Here is a 21,886-nt window from a genome sequence, read left to right as displayed (position 1 = left end):
TACATTAGCTTGCTTTCTCCCCATTGTAGAGACATACATGTACTGATAGCCGGTACCCACTAGAGGATGCTCTAGCCTAAAACCTTTTTCTTCATTATCTTCCATTAGAATGACATTCGTTTGAATGGCTGCACAGCTGCGACCATAATATTTGTATGAAGGATTGCTAATAGCCTTTCCCTGCGTATATGTCATTGCACCTTGTTAGCCTTCATATGCATTATAATTGACGATTCAGTGGCTGCTATCAGGCCAAGCAATGACTGTTCTGCTGTCATCTTTCTTTGTCATCATTCTATGCACAGCATCCTCCCCTGCATCCTTGTCTTCTGAGGACCACAGCACATTAGATGGGGGAAGGAATGCCTTGGAAGAGCTCAGCGTCTCTAGCCAAGTAAGTAGCATTTAAAATATCATAACAAATAAACTAACATATTGGATGGCTTGATATGAATTAAATTCATTTTCCTTTTATGGTGTAACATGACTGTTGGGAATAATACAAATGAGCTAATTTTTAAGATGAATTTAAATAAAGACCATGCATTTATTAATGTGACTTAAAAACATTAGCATTGATCTTTCCATATTTTTTATGATACACATGGTCTTGTAAATTATTACCATATAAAAAGCATTTTCTGACAATTGTGATTCCTACCTATGCAGTCTAAATACTGGAGGAACCATGTCACACAAATAATTCTGTCCCCAGTGACACTTTGACTTTGGTAGAACTACTTTATTATTCCATTAATACTAGTAACAATTACTCTGCTTCTGTTTTATTAAGCTAAATCCTAATTCGCAGCAACAGATCAAATTTCACTGGTTTAGGTAGTAAAAAAGCAACATAAAGTAATCCAAGTTCAGTTCCAGTGAATTATACATTTGAATTACATTGGATAATTTCATACAGTATATCAAAGGATACCAAGAACTATGAAAACATGCACAGTTACTTTATCTTTCCTTTGTGCTTTTTGTCAGCACAGGTGTAGGTCAGTGTAAATGTTAAAATGTATGTTTATTTTTTGTTTGCATCTTTAGGATATATTCAGACTAGCCTTTTTTTTGCATGTGGTTTTAAACAATTTTTTTGCTGCCCCTAGTATTGAACACAGATTGTTTAATAGGCCTAATACCTTCCTGAAATTGGGCAATGAATGTATGTGCCTTCTTTTGATGATGTATAGAGCTTCTGTAATTGCAATTAGCCAGGGTGGCTGGGGACAGCTGTCCACGGTTGCTCCCATTCAAGTTTGGCTGAATTAATGTAAGTGGTGATAATGTGAATACCATCTGAACAAAAAATGGCTTTAGGTATTAAAACAACTAAAACACCTACAGGATATATGCCTGCACAGTTACCGTATTTTTCGGCGTATAAGACGCACTTTGGCGTCGTTGGTTACTTTTTTTACAAACGATTTTTGGCCAATCGGTCGTTCGTCGTTCATTTCCAACGATAAAAATTGGACATGTGTACGCAGCTATAGTCTTTTTTACTGAACTGGCAGACAGGGTTGTAGAAAAAGAAGGCATCTTTACTTGTTTTATTAAGTGTCTTCCTAGCCTGGAACCATAAAAATGATCTCTATGCTGCACTGCACTCATGTAATCAGAGCAGAAGAAGCAGATAATCACTAAAGGTTTTATTTCAGAACAAAACAAAAAAAAACAAACAGGTTTAGTACATGGGAGGGAACATAAAAAACAGTACATATAAATATATGACTGACTATGTTGATTTCATGAATACACCCAGAGTTGTTTAATTTTTCATACAAAATGCATCCAAACATAGTACATAAATGTCTTAACTTCTTTAATAACTTCAACATCAATAAGTCATAACCTCGTAATCAGTAATGATTGTTTTAGGTATTTGACTATTTTAACACCTCTAAACACACCAAAATGTGTATTTAATATTGACATACAATCACCTAAAACTTATAAAATGATTATTCATGATATAAAAATGTCCAATATGAGACCAAATATTTATGATTGATCTTAAAAAGAGAGACATTAAGTATTAATCCAGGATGTAAGAAAAGTTTCTGCCATTACCTGTTCTTTATTTCACATATAATGACTAATATAACATAGGTCCTCATATTTTTAATCCACTGAGGTAAGTATGTTATATCAATTAATATATATCAATTATCAAGCTAGTGGCTCTCTCAGGTCAGTCTATATAACACCAATGATTTTATTATCTGTAAGGGTTACATTCTTCCCACTGGCCAGCAGTGTAATAGGCATTCTTGCCACTGACCACCACAATAATTTACTGTGAGCTGTGTATATAGTAATTATAGTAGAGGCTCCCTGAAGATCTGAAAATTATTTCAAGGATTTATCCCATGTTAAAAAGGTGGAGAAACTCTGGACCAATGTATTATCTGTGTAGAAGCATGAGGGGCAATTCTACGGTTAACCATGGTTCAATTCTGAGTCATCATTTTATGGGTAGATGCCTATCTTAAGTTTACAGGCCCACTCACAGCCAACATTTAAAACACAGGAATTGATTAAATGAGTATAGATACACCTAAAAAACATAAATAATCTACAATAAAACTTTACAAAGCTCAATGTGGTGTCCAAGCCGTGAACCATTCATACTATATAATTTGTATTCATGACTAGGTGTCATGATCATACATACTGTAATAAAAATACCCCCACCCACAAAATAAAAACGTATAAATACAGCCAATTTTGTTCATGCTCATTAGTAAAATGAGAGACTGGTAATATGGAGGTAGATTAAACCCATAGTTATGCTTATTCTGATGATTACTGATGATAAGTGTGTGTGTTTTTTTTCTTTATGGTGGTAGCCGTATCAATTCTTTTCAAATGAACCCTTATGACTACAGAGTTGTTGCCTTGGTGATGGTACATTTGTCCTACTGCCACCATAACAGACAAACCATATCCAGTGCTGAGACAGTGGAGAGATATGCCAAATTGTTTATCTAATTTTAAAATAATTTCATAAAAACATAACCATTTTAGTTATGGTAATTGAGGGATTTGTCAAGATGTTTTTACCATGGTGACAGGGATCAGCCATGTTGATATAGTCATGTAGATCTCAAAACCATTGCAAAGACCATGGCTATAAAGTTATCTGCTGATATAGCAATATGGGGAATCCAATTATTACCATGACTACAGATAGACTGCATGGAAGGCAGGTTAACAAAATACTATTCCTTTAATGGTGCAGTACACATAACAGTTCAGAAGTTAAGTTTGCACTGTTTTTCTTTCTACATAGCAATTCCTATTAAAGAGTATTTGAACTGCAGGTAATTCAGGCCAAATGCATTGTTTTCTAGTCAAGCATTGTGTTTATTAAGCATAGCTGAATGCAGTCAAATGGAAAATGCAGTGATTGACAAAAAACCCAATGACATAAATTCTAGCAAAGTTATTTAAAATCACTTTCCCAACTTTTTTACCCAGAGGAACCTTAAATAATTGTCAGGTCTCAGGGAACCCCTGATAACTAATTTATTTGGGGTCAGTGGTGAAAATTTCTCCTACAGTGAGAACTAGAACACCACCAAAACAATTAAAAATATAATTTGTGCCCTGAAGCTGGCTCTGCCAAGTGGTTTTGGCCCCAGAATTATGTAACCTTCATCAGATGGGAGGTCAGCCACAGCTAGAGGAACACAAGGGTTCCATGGAATCCAGGCTGAGAATGCCTGAAACAAGTGGTAGGGTTAAGCCACACATGTTCTGTGTGCAGCCAGCCAGGGATGACCACTCAGATCTAGGCTCTGCTGTATAACTTGAATTTATTGCTACAGCTACTCTTTAATAATATATAGGATGCCATTGCTCCCCCCTTGTGAATATATCAGCGTCTTGCCATGTTGGTGTTTGGCTTCAACACCTCAACACTAAAAGAAGTTCTAAAAATGCCCTAACTTTTGTAAGTTGGTCTGTGACTCAGAAGTATTAAAGACCGACAGGTTACAGCATATAGAATTTTCAGGAGGTGTGTGATAGCAGTGCACATGTGTCTTTGAAGATGTGTTCATTATTATACCAACAACATGGAATGTCCCTGCAAGATTGCTGTGAGTCACCAGGTAGCAATTTACGTGTCACATATTCAAAACAAGGAAGAATGGTAATAAGCACAAGACAGTCCAGAGGCTGTCTAATACAGAAATACAATTGACAAGCAGGGCTTTTTATGGCCAAAAAATCACTTATATTTTACATATCCATAAAATATTATAAATCAAACAATATTTGCTTACATGCACAGTTTTGTTTAGTACGGCCTCATTCTTTGAGGTCCAAAACCTGCTTACTAGACACGGATCACCTACTTTGTGGTTTAGTTGTTTGAAAAAGTAGTGTAAAACGTTAAGCAAACTATATGTGCGAAGAACACGAATAAGTGTGAATGTTTGCACGCAGACCATTTTTCTGATGCGTTTCGCCCCTTGTAGGCTTCCTCAGGGGTAGCTGAGCTCTTTTTTTTAACAGTTTGTGTGTACTCTTAAGTGTATTTATCAAACATAGAGAAGTATTATTATGATATCATATTATACTGTAACTCATACATTCATATTTCTATGCATATAGCTGTCATTTTTGCTGTCTAGAAAAAATCTTACACAACAAAATAACTATTTTTCAAATTGAGCATTATCAGCTATATTACTCCTGTGGAAAAAAAATCAATTAATTTACAATATGTTAAAACAAGTCTGATATGTGACAAAGAAATCTCTCACTACCTGTTTTTCTTGGTAGAAGATTAGTTCATTTATGCGTATTGTAAAATAATGACCTTTTACCAATACATAGTTAAAGCAGAACTAAAGTTGAGCAATCAGGCAGATCTTAATTGCAGAATGGGACAAATGGTGTCCCTTCTGCAATAAAGCATATTTACCTGCCTAATCGCTGTCTTTCAGTACATCCCCGGCTATCCCTGTGGTTCCCTGTACCCCTGTGTGCCAAGACTGAATGACCTCTTGCATTCTTGTGTGGGAGTTTTGTTATCCTAGCCAATCAAGATCAGATGGCTTCTACAGGTTTCTACAGACTTTTTTAGATGTTTGTACACATAGTAATAGTAATAATACACATAAAACACATAGTATTAGGTAAATATTTAATAATACCTCTTATTTATTGTCATGATCAATAATAAACAGTTTTGGGTATTTATGAATCTAACCTCTAATTAAAATTCTTTCCATGCAGTAAAGGCTGATCCTATTGTTACCAGGTGTCACTGTCATGTGAGTCATGAATGACTTATAATCTATAATAATAATTCTGAGGAGCGTATGCCATATCATTATGTAAATTGAGTTTAGTCAGGACTGTAAAACATTTGTGAAAGGAATGATAGTGATCACAGTACTATCCATGCTTGAGCATAAGTTAAAAAAATCTTAACATAACTTAACTCAAACTTACATAAAATGTAAACCAAGAAAAATGTAAAATGTAAACATTATTTTACCTGATTCTTGCCTCTACAATCTATTATGAATGCTACAGCCAGACTCCTCCATTATTTCCACTGCTCTGTTTCTGCTGCATCTCTATGTAGTTCTCTTCATTGGCTTCCTTTTCACCTTAGAATCAAATTCAAGCTCCTGTGCTTTGCCTTCAAATCCCTCCACAGTTCTTGTCCCACTTACCTTTCTGACCTGGTGAAAAAATACCCTAGCCGATCTCTTTGCTCCTCTAATGACCTACTACTTACTTCCTTCCTCCTAACCTCATCACACGCACAGCTCCAATACTTTTCTAGAGCTGCCCCAACTCCCTGGAATGGTCTTCCTCGTTCTATTCGGCTTGCTCCTACTTTCTGCACATTAAAAAAAGGACTCATACCCCATTTTTTTAAAATTGCCTACCCATCTTCTTCTGTCTTTTGAAACCTTCACTACTTCTAACACTACATATCTTGCCTCATATTGTGTGGTACTTCCCCCACACCCTAGATTGTAAGCTCCTCGAAGCAGAGTCCTCTCCTCTGTGTCACTGTCTGTATTTGTCTGTCATTTGCAACCCCTATTTAATGTACAGCGCTGCATAATATGTTGGTGCTATATAAAACCTGTTTATTAATAATAATAATAATAATAATAATAATAATAATTATATTATATTATTTACTTGTTATTTATTCAGTGTTTTAAAGATTCCATCAATGTAAGAATATTGAATATATTGCAGAATACAGAAAGGTGTTGACAGGTGAATGAATTCCAGGCATAAAGAGATGTCCCACTTATAGCAGCTTTCATTATTCTCTGCTCAGTCCAAATGTCAGTGGTTCTCTGTTTAGGCAGAGCTTCATTGCTTCTTTATGGTGCTCCCGAATAGAACAACCAGACTTTTAGTCAAAGCAAAAGACCCTGAAAGCTGCTACAGGTATGTTCATGTACCTCTGGGTGTCTGTACCCCAGAATCATCAGCTGACAGTACCCAAAAAAAGTGCTCAGAATTCCTAATCATGAACTATTTTTATTTGCTTGCTTTGGGGTTTGTTTAATATGCCATGGAAAATGTTTTGTTATATCTGTTTTGCAAAAAAATATGCACCCAGCAGTGTTATCTGGACTAGTGCTAACTTCCCATTCAAGTTCTCTGTAACTTACAGAACTCCCCATATGATATTAAGATAAAACGTGGGGAAGTGTTCTGTAGTCCTGACATATTTACAACACTTCTTCATTTGTGCCATGGCATTGCAGATTGATGAACGATGTTGGGGGACTGCTGTACACATGTTTATTTTTCACTGTTGACAAGCACGATCATTTGTCTCGGGTGAGAATCATCTGACATTTATTTATAGCTTTAGAGATGAACAAGAAAGTTTGTTTTTTATGTAAACACTAATTTAATTGCTAAGCAAATCCTAATCACTGCATGTTTTATTAGGAAGATACTGAGCTTCTCAGTCAAATTTGATCTTGACTTGTTTTTGTTCTGACAAGTCATTACAGGTAAAAAGTAAGCTAACCATACACATAAAGATCACACTGATTTACCTGATGTGGCTGCGAATTTAGAGTTATTTTGTAATTGCAGTGCCCATACCAACTTTTCTCTCCGCTCATTCCTCAAAAGTTTATTTGTGCCTGGTGAGTAATTTATAGCCTTCAAAGAAAGTCCTGTACTGTGCAGATTGTACTCCATTCAAATATGCATGCAACATTAAGGTGAATATGAAAGATTCAGCCTAATTGAATTTTGAAAACTGTCTAACCAGATTCACAGAAAATCACTTTTGGTGTTGGTTTTACCTATCACACTGTTTCATGCCAACTTTTTCCTGGCATATACCACAGTGTGCAATGTGATTTTATTGTAATAACATATATTTTATTTTTGCCTTGTTCTTGACTTTAACAGGTAAGGGTGTGTAATGTAACCAGTGATTGCCCAGAAAACCAATACTGCCTCTCTTCGCCCCTTTCTGCTGCATGCCGGGAATGTAAAGAAAAAGAAATGGTGAGGAGTCTGTTTCACATTGTAAGAAAATAAACAGTGAAAAACATGCTTGGACATTAGGATTTGTGTATGTGTTAATAACTGTGTTTACAGACATTGTAATTATATACAACCACTCTTCCAGAGTGCATGCCAGGTCTCTGACCTCTTAATAGTAGAAGCAGTGCCACTTGGTCCCCAAACTGTAGCTGCAAGTGAATAAACAGCTTAGTATGGTGCATGTCCAATCAACACCATTCTACTTCCACTTGAAACGTTGTGAGATTTTTCAGACCAAATGTAGTGGTACCTTGGCAGCGTCTTCCTTTTTTTACTTTTGAGAGGAAATAAAGCAGTTTTGCGACTGTTTATTTGGGTTCCAGGTCAGTATTAAATGGAATGAGTGGGCCAAACACTTCATCCCCCTTCTAGAGCAGGTTTTTAGGATGGCCATTTTCATGCCATTATCATGGGCTGTGTTTTGTGCTTTCACACAAAATATCTGTGGACTACCACTGATTTCTTTAGCCTGCCGTGAATTGGGTTAAACTTAAAGTGGACATAAACTCAGAATTTTTACTTTACATAAAAGTGAAGACAACGGTAGATAAAAATTGGCTTTTTTAATGCATTACCTTTTTTTTAAAAAAAAAAAAAAAGGGGGGGGGGTGCAGCACCTCCTCTTTCTGTCTTAATTGCCTAGTGGAGGATACCGGGACAACGTGGGACCTGATCAAAGAGACCTCCAGATGGAGTGACAGATCTGAAGGTTTGAAGGTAAGTGTTATATTTTTTACTTTTGGATTAGTTCTGCTTTAATAAGCAATGGTGCAGGTGGAAAACCTTGGTAGACAATCTATTACGAAGACAAGAAATTGCCAATTGTTTAAAGGGATGTAGGGTAATCTAGAATTGGCAGTGAAGTGACAGCAAAATTCCTTGATTTTTATGTGTAGCTCAGTTGCATACAGATGTATCCAGTTGGTAGTTATATATGCTTAAGGCAATTCTTCCATTTGGCCTTTTTACAAAACCATTCTAAACTTTATTTTAACATCTTGTAAAAATCACACCATAATCAGGGAACAGTCTGTCTTCAGAGAGCCATTTCTTCCACCATTGGACAAAACCTCCTGAGCACTGTAGATGTCTTATGTAGAGCTACAGAAGTGCTTGATTGGAAAAGGATGTTCTATGAAACAGAAACAGTATCAAAGGCATTCCACCTTTTGATATTTACAAAAAGGCATGAATAAAAGCAAAGTGTCTGTGCTATAGTCAATGGTAGATGCCACTTAATTGTGTCAATTTTAACATATTTCACAAAAAAATTTAAATTATTTTTATGAAGGTGGATGAACATCAATATTTTGGGAGGCCACTACTATATAAATATTTTTTGCATCAGATCTATTGTAAAAAAAATATGATAGGATATTAATATTACATATTTCTAAAACTAACTCCTCGTATGGCAATCAGTATGTTACTTAGTTGCATTAAATTGTTTATGTAAAAACAATGTAAATACTTTAAACGATAAATAATTTCGCTAAATATGGAAAGTTTTTCTTTTTTGATGTGCCTATGGAAAGAAATGTTAATACTGCAGATTTATTGTCATTAATTTGAATATTTCACAATGACACGTATCCAGTACACATTGTGACTTGAAACACTGATGTGCCAATGTGTTTTCTATATCAGGACTGTCAACATGATGAAGAGTGTTGTTCTGGGCAGATGTGTTCCTGGGGCAGATGTACAAAAGACCTGGTCCCTGGCACTGGTGGAACAAGATGTGATCCTTCAGAGGAGCACTGCGCCCCTGGGTTCTGCTGCTCCAAAACACAAGGTTATGTTAATTTATTAGTAAGAGATTTATGTCTACTAGCAGAGTGAAATGAAAATCCAGGAAATAATCACAAACTATCTATTTAAAAAAAAACATCAATTTGTACAACCCATTAACCTATAACAAGAAAACTGAAAATGTAATACTTACCTACCGTATATGTCCTTTCCTGATTTGAAATGCCACACTTGACAACGATCTCAATCTTCACACTATACCAGGATCTTTTCACCCAGGTACAAACTTCGCCTATAGTTGGTTCTTCACTCTTCCTGATGGTGTCAGTTTGTCCCCAGAAGCCCTTATCCATTGGGTCCATTCTTCTCTCATAGCAGCTTTGAAGGGTTTGTTAATGCTGACATTAAGTGGTTAGAGCTGGGATGTCAATCCTCCAGGTATAATGGCAAGTTTTGTTTTCTTCTCTGTAGCAATCTTCTTTGTGCATATGTTTAATTCCCTCTCCAAATCAGGCCATTTTGCTAACTTGCCTTTCATGGCCTTCTTCCCTGTCATCTTCAGTAAGGTCTCTTCTTCCCGTAGCCAGTCTCTGATTGTTTTCTCAGTTGGAGGACGACCAAACTTACGTTCAGCAGCACAATTTCCATTCTCTTTTGCAAACTGGATCACTTTTAATTTGTATTCAGCACTGTTACAAATCTTTTCTGAGCCATGGCTTTATTACCTACGTAGCGCGAGAGTGCTGCGTAGGCATCGGTAGCTGTATAACCCCAATAAAAAGAAAATATTGCGAAAACAACAAAAAAAAACAATAAAAAAAAAAAAACATACCATTGTATAGGACGCATAAGATTATAGACCCTGCATTTTTTGAAACAAAGTGCATCCGGTAAATACGGTAGTTCTCTACAATAAAATAAGAGTGAGTATGTTTTGTGCAATGGGGCGATCAGGAAAGGAAAATTATGGTAGGTAAGTATAACATTTTTCATTTTCAGAGTCCATTTTCAATTGGTCTTTTGCATCAGGTAGCCCTATTGATAACAAGCCACATTATGAGCAACTGTTGGACTTGAATGTCTTTTTGTCAGTAACATACAGCTCGACCCAGGAATCATGAAGGAAATGTTAGCTAAAAAAAAAAGGTTCCACAGTTCTGAACTCTAATCGCTACAGTGTTAGCTATTACATCATGACAACTTGAGTGAAGTAAAAGCTTCAAGTTGCAAAACTTGCTTATAGGTGGTATTGGTGATAGTTTTCCTGGTTTTCATAAGGTTTTTACCCACCTATTCATACAGCATAGGTGTATCCACCTTTGTCTTTCAAAATCCAGGACATCAGGTGTAGCTTTTTTTTAATCTTTAGTTCAGATGGAGACAATAGGAAGATCCTGTCTGTTCAATCATAGAATTCTAGCTTTCCTTTCCTTAACCTCCCCAGAGGTAACCCCAAGTGTGACTCGGGGTAGAAAAAAGTTGCTAAAAGTGGTAACCCAGAGTCACACTTGGGGTATTTAAACATATGGGAAGGTTACCTGATCCGCCGGCGTCACGCGCCGTCCAGCGCTGCGATCTCTTTCTTCCTCCTTCCTGCTTCTGCACACGATGAGTCACTGTGGAGTTCCCTAGGACGTCGGTGCGTGTGTATGTTGCCAGCAGGGCAGGGCGGGAAATTCAAAATCCTTTTATATTGCATTCAATACAAAATAACTGTATTGAATGCAATACTTCGGATTTTTATGTGTAAAAGCAGTACATTGTTCTTGTTTTCAAGAACATTTATTTTACAGTATATATAATAGTAGGAGTATAATGTGTATTTTTTTTTTAATTTAAAAAAATTTAATTTTTTTTTTCAAAATATATAGATATTTTTAATTTATTTATTTATTGTTAAATATTTATTAATTGTTTTTACATGATTTTGTGTTTCAAACTTTATTATACTCATAATATTATATTATACTGTAAAATAAATTTTTCATGAAAAAAAATGTACCGCTTTTAGACATATAAAACTGGAAAGAAATGAACCGCTAGGGAGGTTAATGGAAGGTTGAGACTTCTGTTGGGGCCCACTATGTCATAGCTACCTGTTAAGACCATTGTTCTCACGACTAAGGTATAATCTCACCATTGCCAAATTTTTCCCAAAATGGTTAACTGCTTCTGCAAAAAATGTGATGTTTGAAACTGTACTCTGGCCCCCAAGATATATTGGATCTGTGTGGGAAGGAGGAGACTCTTCTCTAGATTATTCATCCACCTAGTCTCCAAATGCAGATCAAATGCAGGGATCTTCCATGGCCAAGTGGAAGAATATCGAGTAATGATAAATAAAATCCTTTTGACCTAGAGGGCAACATCCTCTGAAATTACCTTGTGAAAATTCTGGGTGGCATGCATAGCATGACAACTGGAAAAAAGTAAGAGCCCAAAGCAAAGCAAGGAATTTCTGAAATTCTTGATTTGGAGACAGATGAAAAAAGGTATCTAATTGATGGAAGAAACCAATCTGCTTGCACAACTGCTTTAAGAATGACGCATGGAGACTTCATCTCCAAGGGTCATGCTAGTTGATTCATTGGGCCTGATTTAATAAAGGCTGGAGAGGATACGCTTTCATTAGTGAACCTGGATGATCCAGCATACCTGGAATGGATTTCTTAAAAGTCATTTGCTATTTGTTAGCAAATGTTTCCAATCCAGTACCAGATCCTTTCTAGGTGTATCTTCTCCAGAACTTTAATAAATCAGACCCATTGAATGGTTTCATATCTGTGATCAATCTCCACCATCAGCTTTCTTTCAAATGAATGGGAAAGAATATCTGCCTATAAAGCATTTCTCTTGTGGTACAGATATTATCACCCCCCATGACAACAGAGTCTTCACATGCATCCTTTATCAAGCAGGCCTACTAAAATAGGTCCCTTTTTATCATAAGGATTCTGTCTTGGGGAACAAATCCTTACTTCCCGCTGGTACTTCTGGCAACAGCATATTCTAGTTTATCACTGAAGAGGCTCTCATAGTCTAAATGCTCTATGCCTGTGACTGCCAAGAGCATAATACTTGCCATAGATCTGACTATGTCAATGAATGTCTTCACTAGTCAACCAGCCAATATCCTCAGGTGTTTAATGGCAGTTGATATCTCAGGTTTACTGAAACTGCTAGCTCAATAGATTGTATTGAAAATGAAATTGCTAGTTTACAAGCTGCACCAGCTTTTAAGATGATCTGTTTAAAACCTAGGTCTATACTCCTCTGTGATACATCACAAAAAGACATGGTGTAGTGAAGGGAGACTTGTGAGTGGCCTGTCTTTGTTAGAGATTGGCTCCATTTTGTGACTTCTTGTATGTATCCATGCACTATCCATGTAATGTGTTTCAACCTGCCACTTATAATCTGTGTGATAATAAAAAGGCAGGAATGCAATTGCGAGGCAGGAACATGGCACTGTTACTTTATAACAGTAAGGATCATACAGTTAAGGAGAAAAGACAGAAATACCTGTCTACAGTTGATTGATGGCTTCATCAGCATTTTGGAAAAACAGTTCTTTATTGTATATTGTGATGGAGTAGGAATTGACAATGCAGATTTCATGCAATAACTACAATTACTGAAAATTTACCTTACGGGCTGTTATTTCTTTGCTTCTTGCATGTACACATCTTTACTAATTGCATTCGAGGGCTGTTATCTTTTTCACTTTTGTTGGCATAAACCTTGTACACAATGGTGCAATGTCACTTTAAGGGCTGTTATCCCTTTACTTTTGCAGTTACTCAATTCCACACAAATGGAGCATTGTTACTCTAGAGGCTATAATTTTTTAAACTCTTGCAGGTACATTAACCCACCAGTATCTCCCATTTAGGGAAAATTACAAATGTATGGCTTTTTTCGTACATGATTTATAATCCCCTATTATCTTTGGAGGATGCCCCAGTAAAACCTGCTGCCAAATAGTAGTCAATAGAACATGTAGTTCCATCAATGGCCTCTAGATGCCGTATGTTCTCCTTTTTTCGAGGAACAGTACAATTGTGTCAAGGGAGACATGGGCATATGCGCGTATGAACCTTTGCTCATGTAGTGCTACCTGACCTGAGAGTTAGAGTAGTGGGGGACACTGGATAGTGTAGAAATGAGGAGCAGATGAATTGAAATACAATCCAAAGGTGTTAACCAGAAATAGAGGAACTTCAGGATTTAAGACAGACTGAAGACTTGGGCTAGGAATTGAACCTATTACTTAGGCAATGTGTGTTGACCTAAGTACATCAAAATAGCCTGATTGACAGACTGGGCTGTGTAGCTGCTATATCAATCCACAGGTGAAATCCAGCCATGTCTTTAGCCCCCTTTGCTGATTTTGTTTGAAACACTGTACACAACTTTATATTAAATCAAACATTTTCTTTTTATGTTGACAGCATATCCATTCCCAGTGTGCATTCCACTTCCATCTGAAGGAGAGCAGTGCCAGAGTCAGACCAGAAGCCTCCTAAATGTGATCACCTATGGTGAAGAAAATGGTGTTAGTTTGAATTATTGTACTTGTGCAGAGGGACTGGTGTGCTCCAGTAAAGGGTATGAGAACATCTGGAGTACTCATTTTTTATGCCAAATATTTTCTTGTTCAGTTTTGGAAGTGTGGAAGAATTATAATCTTTTTATTTTTTTATGTCTCTGGGGATTGTTTTTAATTATTCACCATCACAGTTGGCTGTCTGGTCTAGAAGAGATTTGGAATTCATGGGTTACCTAGAACTAACCTAGGGAGCTAGTAGACACAGGCAAATAAAATAAAAATATATCTTGTAGAACAATGCTGGTCTCCTCTTTGGTCTTTGGAATGTTCACAATTTCTTTTCACAGTCATGTTACCACATTTATAGTAACAAAAAAATAAATTTTCGAAGAGAGACTTGAGTACTAAAATGGACACATATGTTAGGATATATACCCATTTATGATTCTAAAATAATTTAACTTGTTATATTTTTTATATCCAAAGAGGAAACAATGATGATCAATGATTTGCAGTACTGGATCAGATCACCTATGCTAGGTGGATTTAGACAGAAATTTGCACAAATTTTTATTGCCCTTTTACTTTTAATCTAAAGTATAGAATTTGCTTAATTTTATCTGTGGCAATTGCTTCAGTTTTCTTTACTTCACAAAAACATGATAATTTAATATGCACACAACTCAGTCTTGTCAGTTTTAGAAACCATTTTTATTTTCTTTAAATTATCTGAATGCCTAGGGCCTCTAACACAGGATAGCCATTGTGGTAGTTTTGCCACCTTTGTGTACAAGAAAATGGCCAGTCAACACTACAATAAGCCAGTTTAAGAGGCTTGAGAACTGTAAAAAATGCAGATCCACCATCTAAATTCTGAGCAAAACGCAAACCTATTAAAACAAGCTATTAAGAGCTATTCAGTAAGGTCAAACACCTTGGAGGCCAATGCATACGCATCCCTAGCAGTAGTGGCCAGTTGACACCACTTGAGCATATGTTTTAGGAAATTGATGATCCTAACATAAAGCCAGCTTGGTCTACACTCTTAAAGGAGGATAACAATTCAAGCAGTATTCCAGTTCTTGTAGGTCAGTTGTTTTTTAAAGTCACAGTCACCTTAAAGAGGAAGTAAACCCCCATAAAAACACTTACCTTCAATCTCGCAGAGCAGTCAAACAGTCAGCAGTTTTCTATCGGGTCCCACGTCATCCCAGTATCCGTCGTCGGGACGGCGCGCTAGGTGCCGCCATCTTCTCTCTGTTCTTCCAGGTTTTTCTTTCTACGTCACCTGACTTGCCGATCTCACTGACAGGATGCAGCACAACAGACAGTTATTTGTTTTGCTGCTGCAAACCACACTGGACACTGTCGGAGGAGATAAACAGGGCACACTACACTGCGTTGGCTTACTGCACGATATTGCCAGCCAGATAAGCGTCTCCTAACAATATTAAGGTAGATCTAGTGCCTCCAAGTGCAGTGAAAACATGCATTTAAAAAGGAAAGGTTATTTATGTATTCTATTCTGTTCTACAGAACTGTAATCCTAGAATACATTTGAATTACAGAGTATAAAATATATGGGCCTATGGTTTGGCTGGCAAGGGGTCGGATCAAACTTTATATTTTACAAACAAGGAATATAACTTTAGAAAAGATATTCAGATGTCCTTCAGCTAAACTGTGATGCATACTTATTTGCTATAAACAACCTTTATACTGCTGTGAAGTTGATCTCATGTTCTTGTGTCATGTTACCTGATTCTTTTTCTGTACCTAACATTGTAAACATTGAGTTTATGCTGCTTGTGACTTTTGCATCTACTTATGTTAGTACAGTATTGTCCTTTTCATCCTTAGAAAACCTATTTCTACTTGTGAGAAGCCTGATGACATACTGGATTTTTCAAACTACAGAGATGACTCCCTCTTTCAACCACTGGTCCGCCGAGAAGCAGAGTTCATCTATTATGATGCAGATCTTGTTCCATGGACTGGCCAAGATGACCAGTTAGCATTAGTTGAGTTTCCCAGAGCAGCCGAAGAGGTGGAAGCAAAAACTGGACAAACTGATGCAGGCATAAATGGGAATTTAGAGGAAGACAATTTACATTTTGATGACCACGATGATAAACCAAATGACCCAAGTCCAGTTGATTTCCAAGAACTTAAACATCTTGCTAGCCAAATGGGCCAATATTTTGGTGCCAGTTTTTATTAGAGTTACATATTTATTTTGCAACTTCATTTTTTAGTTACAGCTTTGATATTCTGTTTCATTTTAATTGCTTTAAGTAGTGTGTAAGGGGAGTGTTTGCAACAGTATCTTCTACTTTTGGTAGATCAGCCCATGTGTTTTTTTTTTAAAAAGTGCAGGTCATCGTGGAACCTCCCCTTTCCCTATTAGGGGTTATCAGCAGTACAGCACTCTTCTTGTGGACCAATAATTTAGAGCTAGACTCTGCCAAGACTCTCCATTTTCTTCATCATTGAGGACTGCCCATCCCAAAGAAGAAGAGGAAACTGTGGCATAATGTAACTGGCCTGAAGAATTGTGGAATGTTTTATATAACCTAGAATGTTTTGAATTGAGAAAGTGCCAAATTTACTTTAAAACATGATCAAAAGATTTTTATTTAAACAATTCCAACAACAAAAAAATATGCCAACCCATTTTGGAGTTTCCAGTGCTCCCCTTCTTCAGGGCTACAATAAATAACTAAACAAGGATTTATGTAAATAGTATATGGGTGAAATTCTTATTTTGAATAAAATATATAAATTAAATATATATGTCAACAAATAGTTTTGAAACATCTTTGTTTCCGATTCACTGCTTTAAAAATAAACCCTGCTGTGTTCACAAAAGACAAAACAAACACAGATAAACATCTTTGATGTCAACTAGCAAATGACCACTAGATGGCATCTTAATCATCCTTCTCACACAAGGTAACAAGACCTGACGCAAATCGCGTCTTCGTGAATATCAACCTTCATTGGTACAATCAATGAAAGTTTGCCTTTAAAACTGTGTGTTTATTTTATATATATATTAACATTCATTTTTATCATTAGCTACTGTGTTACAGCTACTGAAGAAAAAAATTTAAATAAAATACTACCCGGGGCCTTTGGAGAGTAGGGTGATCATGTGTTGAGCCTGGATTTTTACGTTAGGCCAAACCTCTAAGCAATGGTTGTCACCTTGACCATATCAAGTTTTAGCAGCAGCACTGTATCCCCTATTAAAGCAGTACAGGGTCAAAAGAAGAAAGTACAATAGTAATATAGTATTCACCATGTAGCATATATTTGCAATTACCTGCGTAACTTTCACCTGAAAATAATGCTGTTGTGGTTACATAATACAGTTCTAGTGTATATAATAGATGTGACTATTTTAAAGGTCGGAAAAATTAAAAGTAGGTACATTTTCTCTATGAATAACAAATTTTGACAAATATTAGAGAATGATGCGTTCCCTCAGTGTGGATGTTTTAGAATTGTACAGTGAATGCGTTTTATAAATAAGATGAATCTTCTCCATGTTTACAATTTTCTGGCTGAGAGCAGCAGTTTTTTTCTCACAAATTTGATGGTATTTTGTCTAATCTATTTTTCCAAATCCTAAAAATATCCCAACAAAAGTATGCAACCACCCCCATGCTTTACTGTAGGTATAGTGTTCTTTGGATTGTGGCTTTTTTGCCAGATGTACATTTTTGTATTGAGGCCAAAAATGTTTTTAGTAACCATAACACCTTACTCCACTTGGCCACCCATAGTCAATTGCTGATCTAAATAAAATTGTTACAATTGATCACAAGTAAAAAAAACAGTTATTTAGCTTTGTATAGAATGGGGAAGGCTGTTACACCTGATTGAGTTTACAATGGTTTGGTATTTTTTTTTTCTAACTTTATTTCCTAACAGTTAATATATATTAACTGTTATATATATAACTGCTAAAATATATTTTACTTGGCTGTTATAAGTTGTAAATAAAGCTGAGATTGTTTTTTTGTAAGTCTGTGAAGATGTCACTATCACTCAAGCCAGATCTGATTGTATTGTGACTTTGTAGAACAATTGAGGGCATGTAGCTTTAAACTGACCTATTAGGACCAAAAGCTAAGGCTGCCAGTCCAATCGGCGACCAGTAGGATTTGATTGTGGTATACAATGCTTGGTCCTTTAAGTGAGATCAAAGCCATCATTGAACACGGTATAGATTATGAATTTGAATCACACTGACTATATCTATTGAAAAGGTTTCTGATTTTTAAAAGTTATCCGCACATATACCTTGCTTCAACATCCTAGTTATTACTATTTTAACAGAAGTTACACAAGATTTACAGTCTACAGCACCATACAGTGTCCCCAATAACTACAGCCATGTCAACTAACCCCTAAAACCCCTAGTTTTATGTCCCCATTACCCTGCATGGCCTACACATTTCCACTGATTCCTGTCATTCACTAGAATAGAATACCTACCAGGGGTGTTACATTTTGCAGGAAACTCTATATTTGAACAGGTGAATGCTGTTTGCTGTGTACCTTAAACAACAGGGGTAAATCATCAAAGTAAACATCAGATGTAGTAAGGTTGTCAGGCCCTCTACCCCTTGTAAAATCACATGTGCATAGGTGTGACTAAAAGGAAAAGGGTTATAATTGTTATAAGTAAAAAATACTTATATCAATAATTACATAAGACAAATTATTACTTTCCCTGTTGTTGTCTGTTCCTACTTCATGAACAATAAAGTTATTTGAAAAAAAAAAAAAAACATTTGGAAGCCATATAGGATGTGTGCAGTTTTCCTTTCCTGAGGTAAATATTTCTGAAGGTAAAAAAACCAAGAAGACAAATGTAATATTTAGCAGCTTCCAATACTTTATTTGCGTTTTACATTTTTTATCTGGTAATTCTGAAATAACACAACTCCTGTTCCAAGGTGACAACCTTGGGGGAAGGGGGGTGGTGGTGGTTACTAGGGGCAATGTAACTGACATGAGTGCAGCACTGGCAGATATCACAATGATTTTGTATTCTTGTGCAGATAAAAAACTATTTGTAATGTATTATTTAACAGACTAAAAGGAAACATGTAGCATTGTTAGGATTTACAGACACTGAACTTTCACTATATTACACAGCGGTGCCAGTCACCATTTTTATTTTTAGTCCCCGTGAGTCCTCATGTTATCATTGTAGGTTACATTGTGGCTTGTCAGTGTATTTAAGAGAAACATTTGGAACATCTACAAATCCAATGCAGTCTTCAAACAAATAAATGTGTTCCCCTTTATCTGATAAACAGAATCCCTCCTTCATATAATGGCCAATACAATGTTCATTTCAAGGGTTTCCTCATGATGAAAAGTTTTGAGAAAGGTTATATATATATATATATATATATATATAAAATTGTATGTATGTATGTGTGTATCGAAAACATGAAAACGCATAAAGACATTTCTACCAAACTTGGCATATATATGACTGAGACTCATGTGAGTGCACCTGTCAACTTTGTACAGTGCTGTGCTATATGTCAGAGCTATATTTGGATGTATGTATGCCATATATATTTATACAGGGTGCTCATATCCCCCCTTAAACGTCTCTTCTCAAGGGAGAATAGATTCAGTTCAGCTAATCTCTCCTCATAGCTGAGCTCCTCCATTCCTTTTATTAGTTCAGTTGCCCTTCTCTGCACTCTCTCCAATTCAACAAAGTCCTTTTTATGAACTGGTGACCAAAACTGGACGGCATATTCCAGATGTGGTCTGACCAATGCTTTGGACAGGTTTGTACAGATTTTGTCTCAATCTCTGTAGTCTATTCCTCTTTTGATACAAGAAAGTCATCACTAGGAAACACATGGAGACATTTCAACCAAACTTGCTATACATATGACTGAGACTCATGTGAGTGCAGCAGCTGATCTTTGTACAGCGCTGTGCTATATGTCAGAGCTATATTTGGATGATGTATGTTATCACTAGGAAACGAAAGGAGACATTTTAACCAAACTTACTATGTTCCACCATCACTTGGAAACGCATCGACACATTTCAACCAATTTTGCTAGACATATGACTCGGACTCATGTGAGTGCAGCGCTGTGCTATATGTCAGAGCTATATTTGGTGATCACTAGGAAACGCATGGAGACATTTCAACCAAACTTGCTATATTCCACTCACTAGAAAACACATAGAGACATTTAAAGCAAACTTGCTAGACATATGACAACGCTGATCTTTGTACAGCGCTGTGATATATGTCAGAGGTTAGTAAATGTATAATATTGGTGTGACTGTGGGGGGACACTAGTGTGTCAGCTCCTCTGTACAGAGACTGATGGGTCTAGCTCAGTGTTTCATTGTACAGCACTATGGTATATGTCAGAGATAAAGAAATTTATATATATATATATATATATATATAAAATTGGATATATGTACGTATGTGTGTGTGCATGTGTGTATGTATGTATGTGTGTATGTATGTATGTATGTATGTATGTTCCACCATCACTCGAAAACACATTTCAACCAAACTTGCTAGACATATGACTTAGACTCATGTGAGTGTACCACTGATCTTTGTACAGCACCGTGGTATATGTCAGAGGTAAATTTGCATGTATATATGTATATGTGTATGGGTGTATGTATTGCTCAGCGACAGTGTGCCTTTTGCTTATATTTTTACATACTTTTTTTTGGACTCTTTTACAAATTTCTGCCTTTAATAATGCCTTCGAGAAAATGTAAGGCAATTGGCAAAATCCAATCAAAGGCAAAAAAATGAAACAACACCGTAGACAAGAAAATCACTAAAGCTTTATTTGATTCCTTTTCCTGTATAACATAACATTGCAATAAATAAATACCCGGGCAATGCCGGGTAATCAGCTAGTATGTATATATATATATATATATATATATATATATATATATATACTGTATATATAATATCCACATAAACAGCTCTCACCACCTCCAACATACAGCAATCCACACATACAGCTCTCACCACCTCCACCATACAGCATTCACACATAAAGCTCTCACCCCTCCACATCCACATATACAGCTATCACCTCTCCACCATACAGCATCCACATATACAGCTCTCTGCCCTCCACCATACAGCAGTATATATCTGCCCCATGTCCTCAGATATCATAGATCTGATATGCTGAAAAAGGTTAGGTAGCTACTGATGACATATGAGTTAGCTTAACAATTAGAACTATGGAACTATTAACTAATCTAAAAAAATCAAAGTACTGTATATATTTTGTAGCAATTCAAGTCAGTTAAAACTCAGTTATAACTCACATTAAAAAAAAATTCTGAGTAGTAAGGCATATTTTTTAAAATTGCAAAATATTGCTTTCCCTTTTTTTTTTTGTGGACAGCTCTTTCACCCCCAACCCCTATAAAGTCCTGGTATTACCTGTTTGCTTTCTTGAACTTTTGCTATGAACCCCCACTCCCTGCCACTTCAGTCATGCATAAAGGTTCCTTACTTCTCCCCTCCCTCTGCTGGATACGGACACATTTATGTATCCGATGCATGGATGACCACTTAACAATCCCCATAATAAGGAATATAAATATTTTTTTGATTTGAATTGCTTCTCAGTTTTAAACATTTTTTTTTCAGCACTGGTAAGAAATGTCTGCTAAAATCTCTCCCAACGTTACATCAACGGATGCAGGGATTTCCTCTGAACAACATAAAGATTTACCAACTGTGTGTGATAGACATCAGAATTCGACCTCAGACTTCTGGGACACAGAAAAAGAACTGCAGTATAGTCATGGGGGTATGTTACCAATAAACTTTCAAATCATTGCCTGGAGTTAGGTATTGGTAAGCACCAGCACATGATACCACCAGTAAATTTTGCTTGATTTCTTTTTGTTTGAGTTTAAGAGACTGCAAGTAAATTTTGATCATTGTTACCAGAAGTGGCTGAAATCCTTTTACTT

At 36.3% G+C, this 21,886-nt stretch overlaps 2 protein-coding genes across 5 annotated transcripts in view; both read left to right on the top strand.

The window, feature by feature from the left end:
• The first annotated feature begins 116 nt into the window (after positions 1-116).
• On the top strand, positions 117-16,667 carry LOC140341424 (dickkopf-related protein 3-like). The gene is made up of 5 exons (XM_072427199.1): positions 117-394; positions 7,426-7,524; positions 9,211-9,358; positions 13,767-13,923; positions 15,725-16,667. Exons 1-5 carry the CDS (start codon positions 260-262, stop codon positions 16,083-16,085), a joined length of 900 nt encoding a protein of 299 aa, XP_072283300.1. The 5' UTR covers positions 117-259; the 3' UTR covers positions 16,086-16,667.
• Positions 16,668-18,659: 1,992 nt separating this feature from the next.
• The window catches only part of KASH5 (KASH domain containing 5), a 48,179-nt gene continuing 44,952 nt past the window's right edge, over positions 18,660-21,886 (top strand). For 3 of the 4 annotated variants that reach the window (XM_072427197.1, XM_072427198.1, XM_072427195.1), the window contains exons 1-2: positions 18,675-18,723; positions 21,558-21,720. In XM_072427197.1, the coding sequence (XP_072283298.1) occupies positions 21,570-21,720 (151 nt within the window). In that variant the 5' untranslated portion in view covers positions 18,675-18,723; positions 21,558-21,569. Of the gene's footprint in view, positions 18,724-21,557; positions 21,721-21,886 lie in introns of all 4 variants that reach the window. The other variant, XM_072427196.1, reaches the window with a different exon arrangement.

The sequence above is a fragment of the Pyxicephalus adspersus genome, chromosome 11 (genome assembly GCF_032062135.1).
Source record: "Pyxicephalus adspersus chromosome 11, UCB_Pads_2.0, whole genome shotgun sequence".
Taxonomy (NCBI): domain Eukaryota; kingdom Metazoa; phylum Chordata; class Amphibia; order Anura; family Pyxicephalidae; genus Pyxicephalus; species Pyxicephalus adspersus.
The sequence above is the reverse complement of the archived record's forward strand: the minus strand, read 5'-3'. Positions and strand labels throughout refer to the sequence as shown.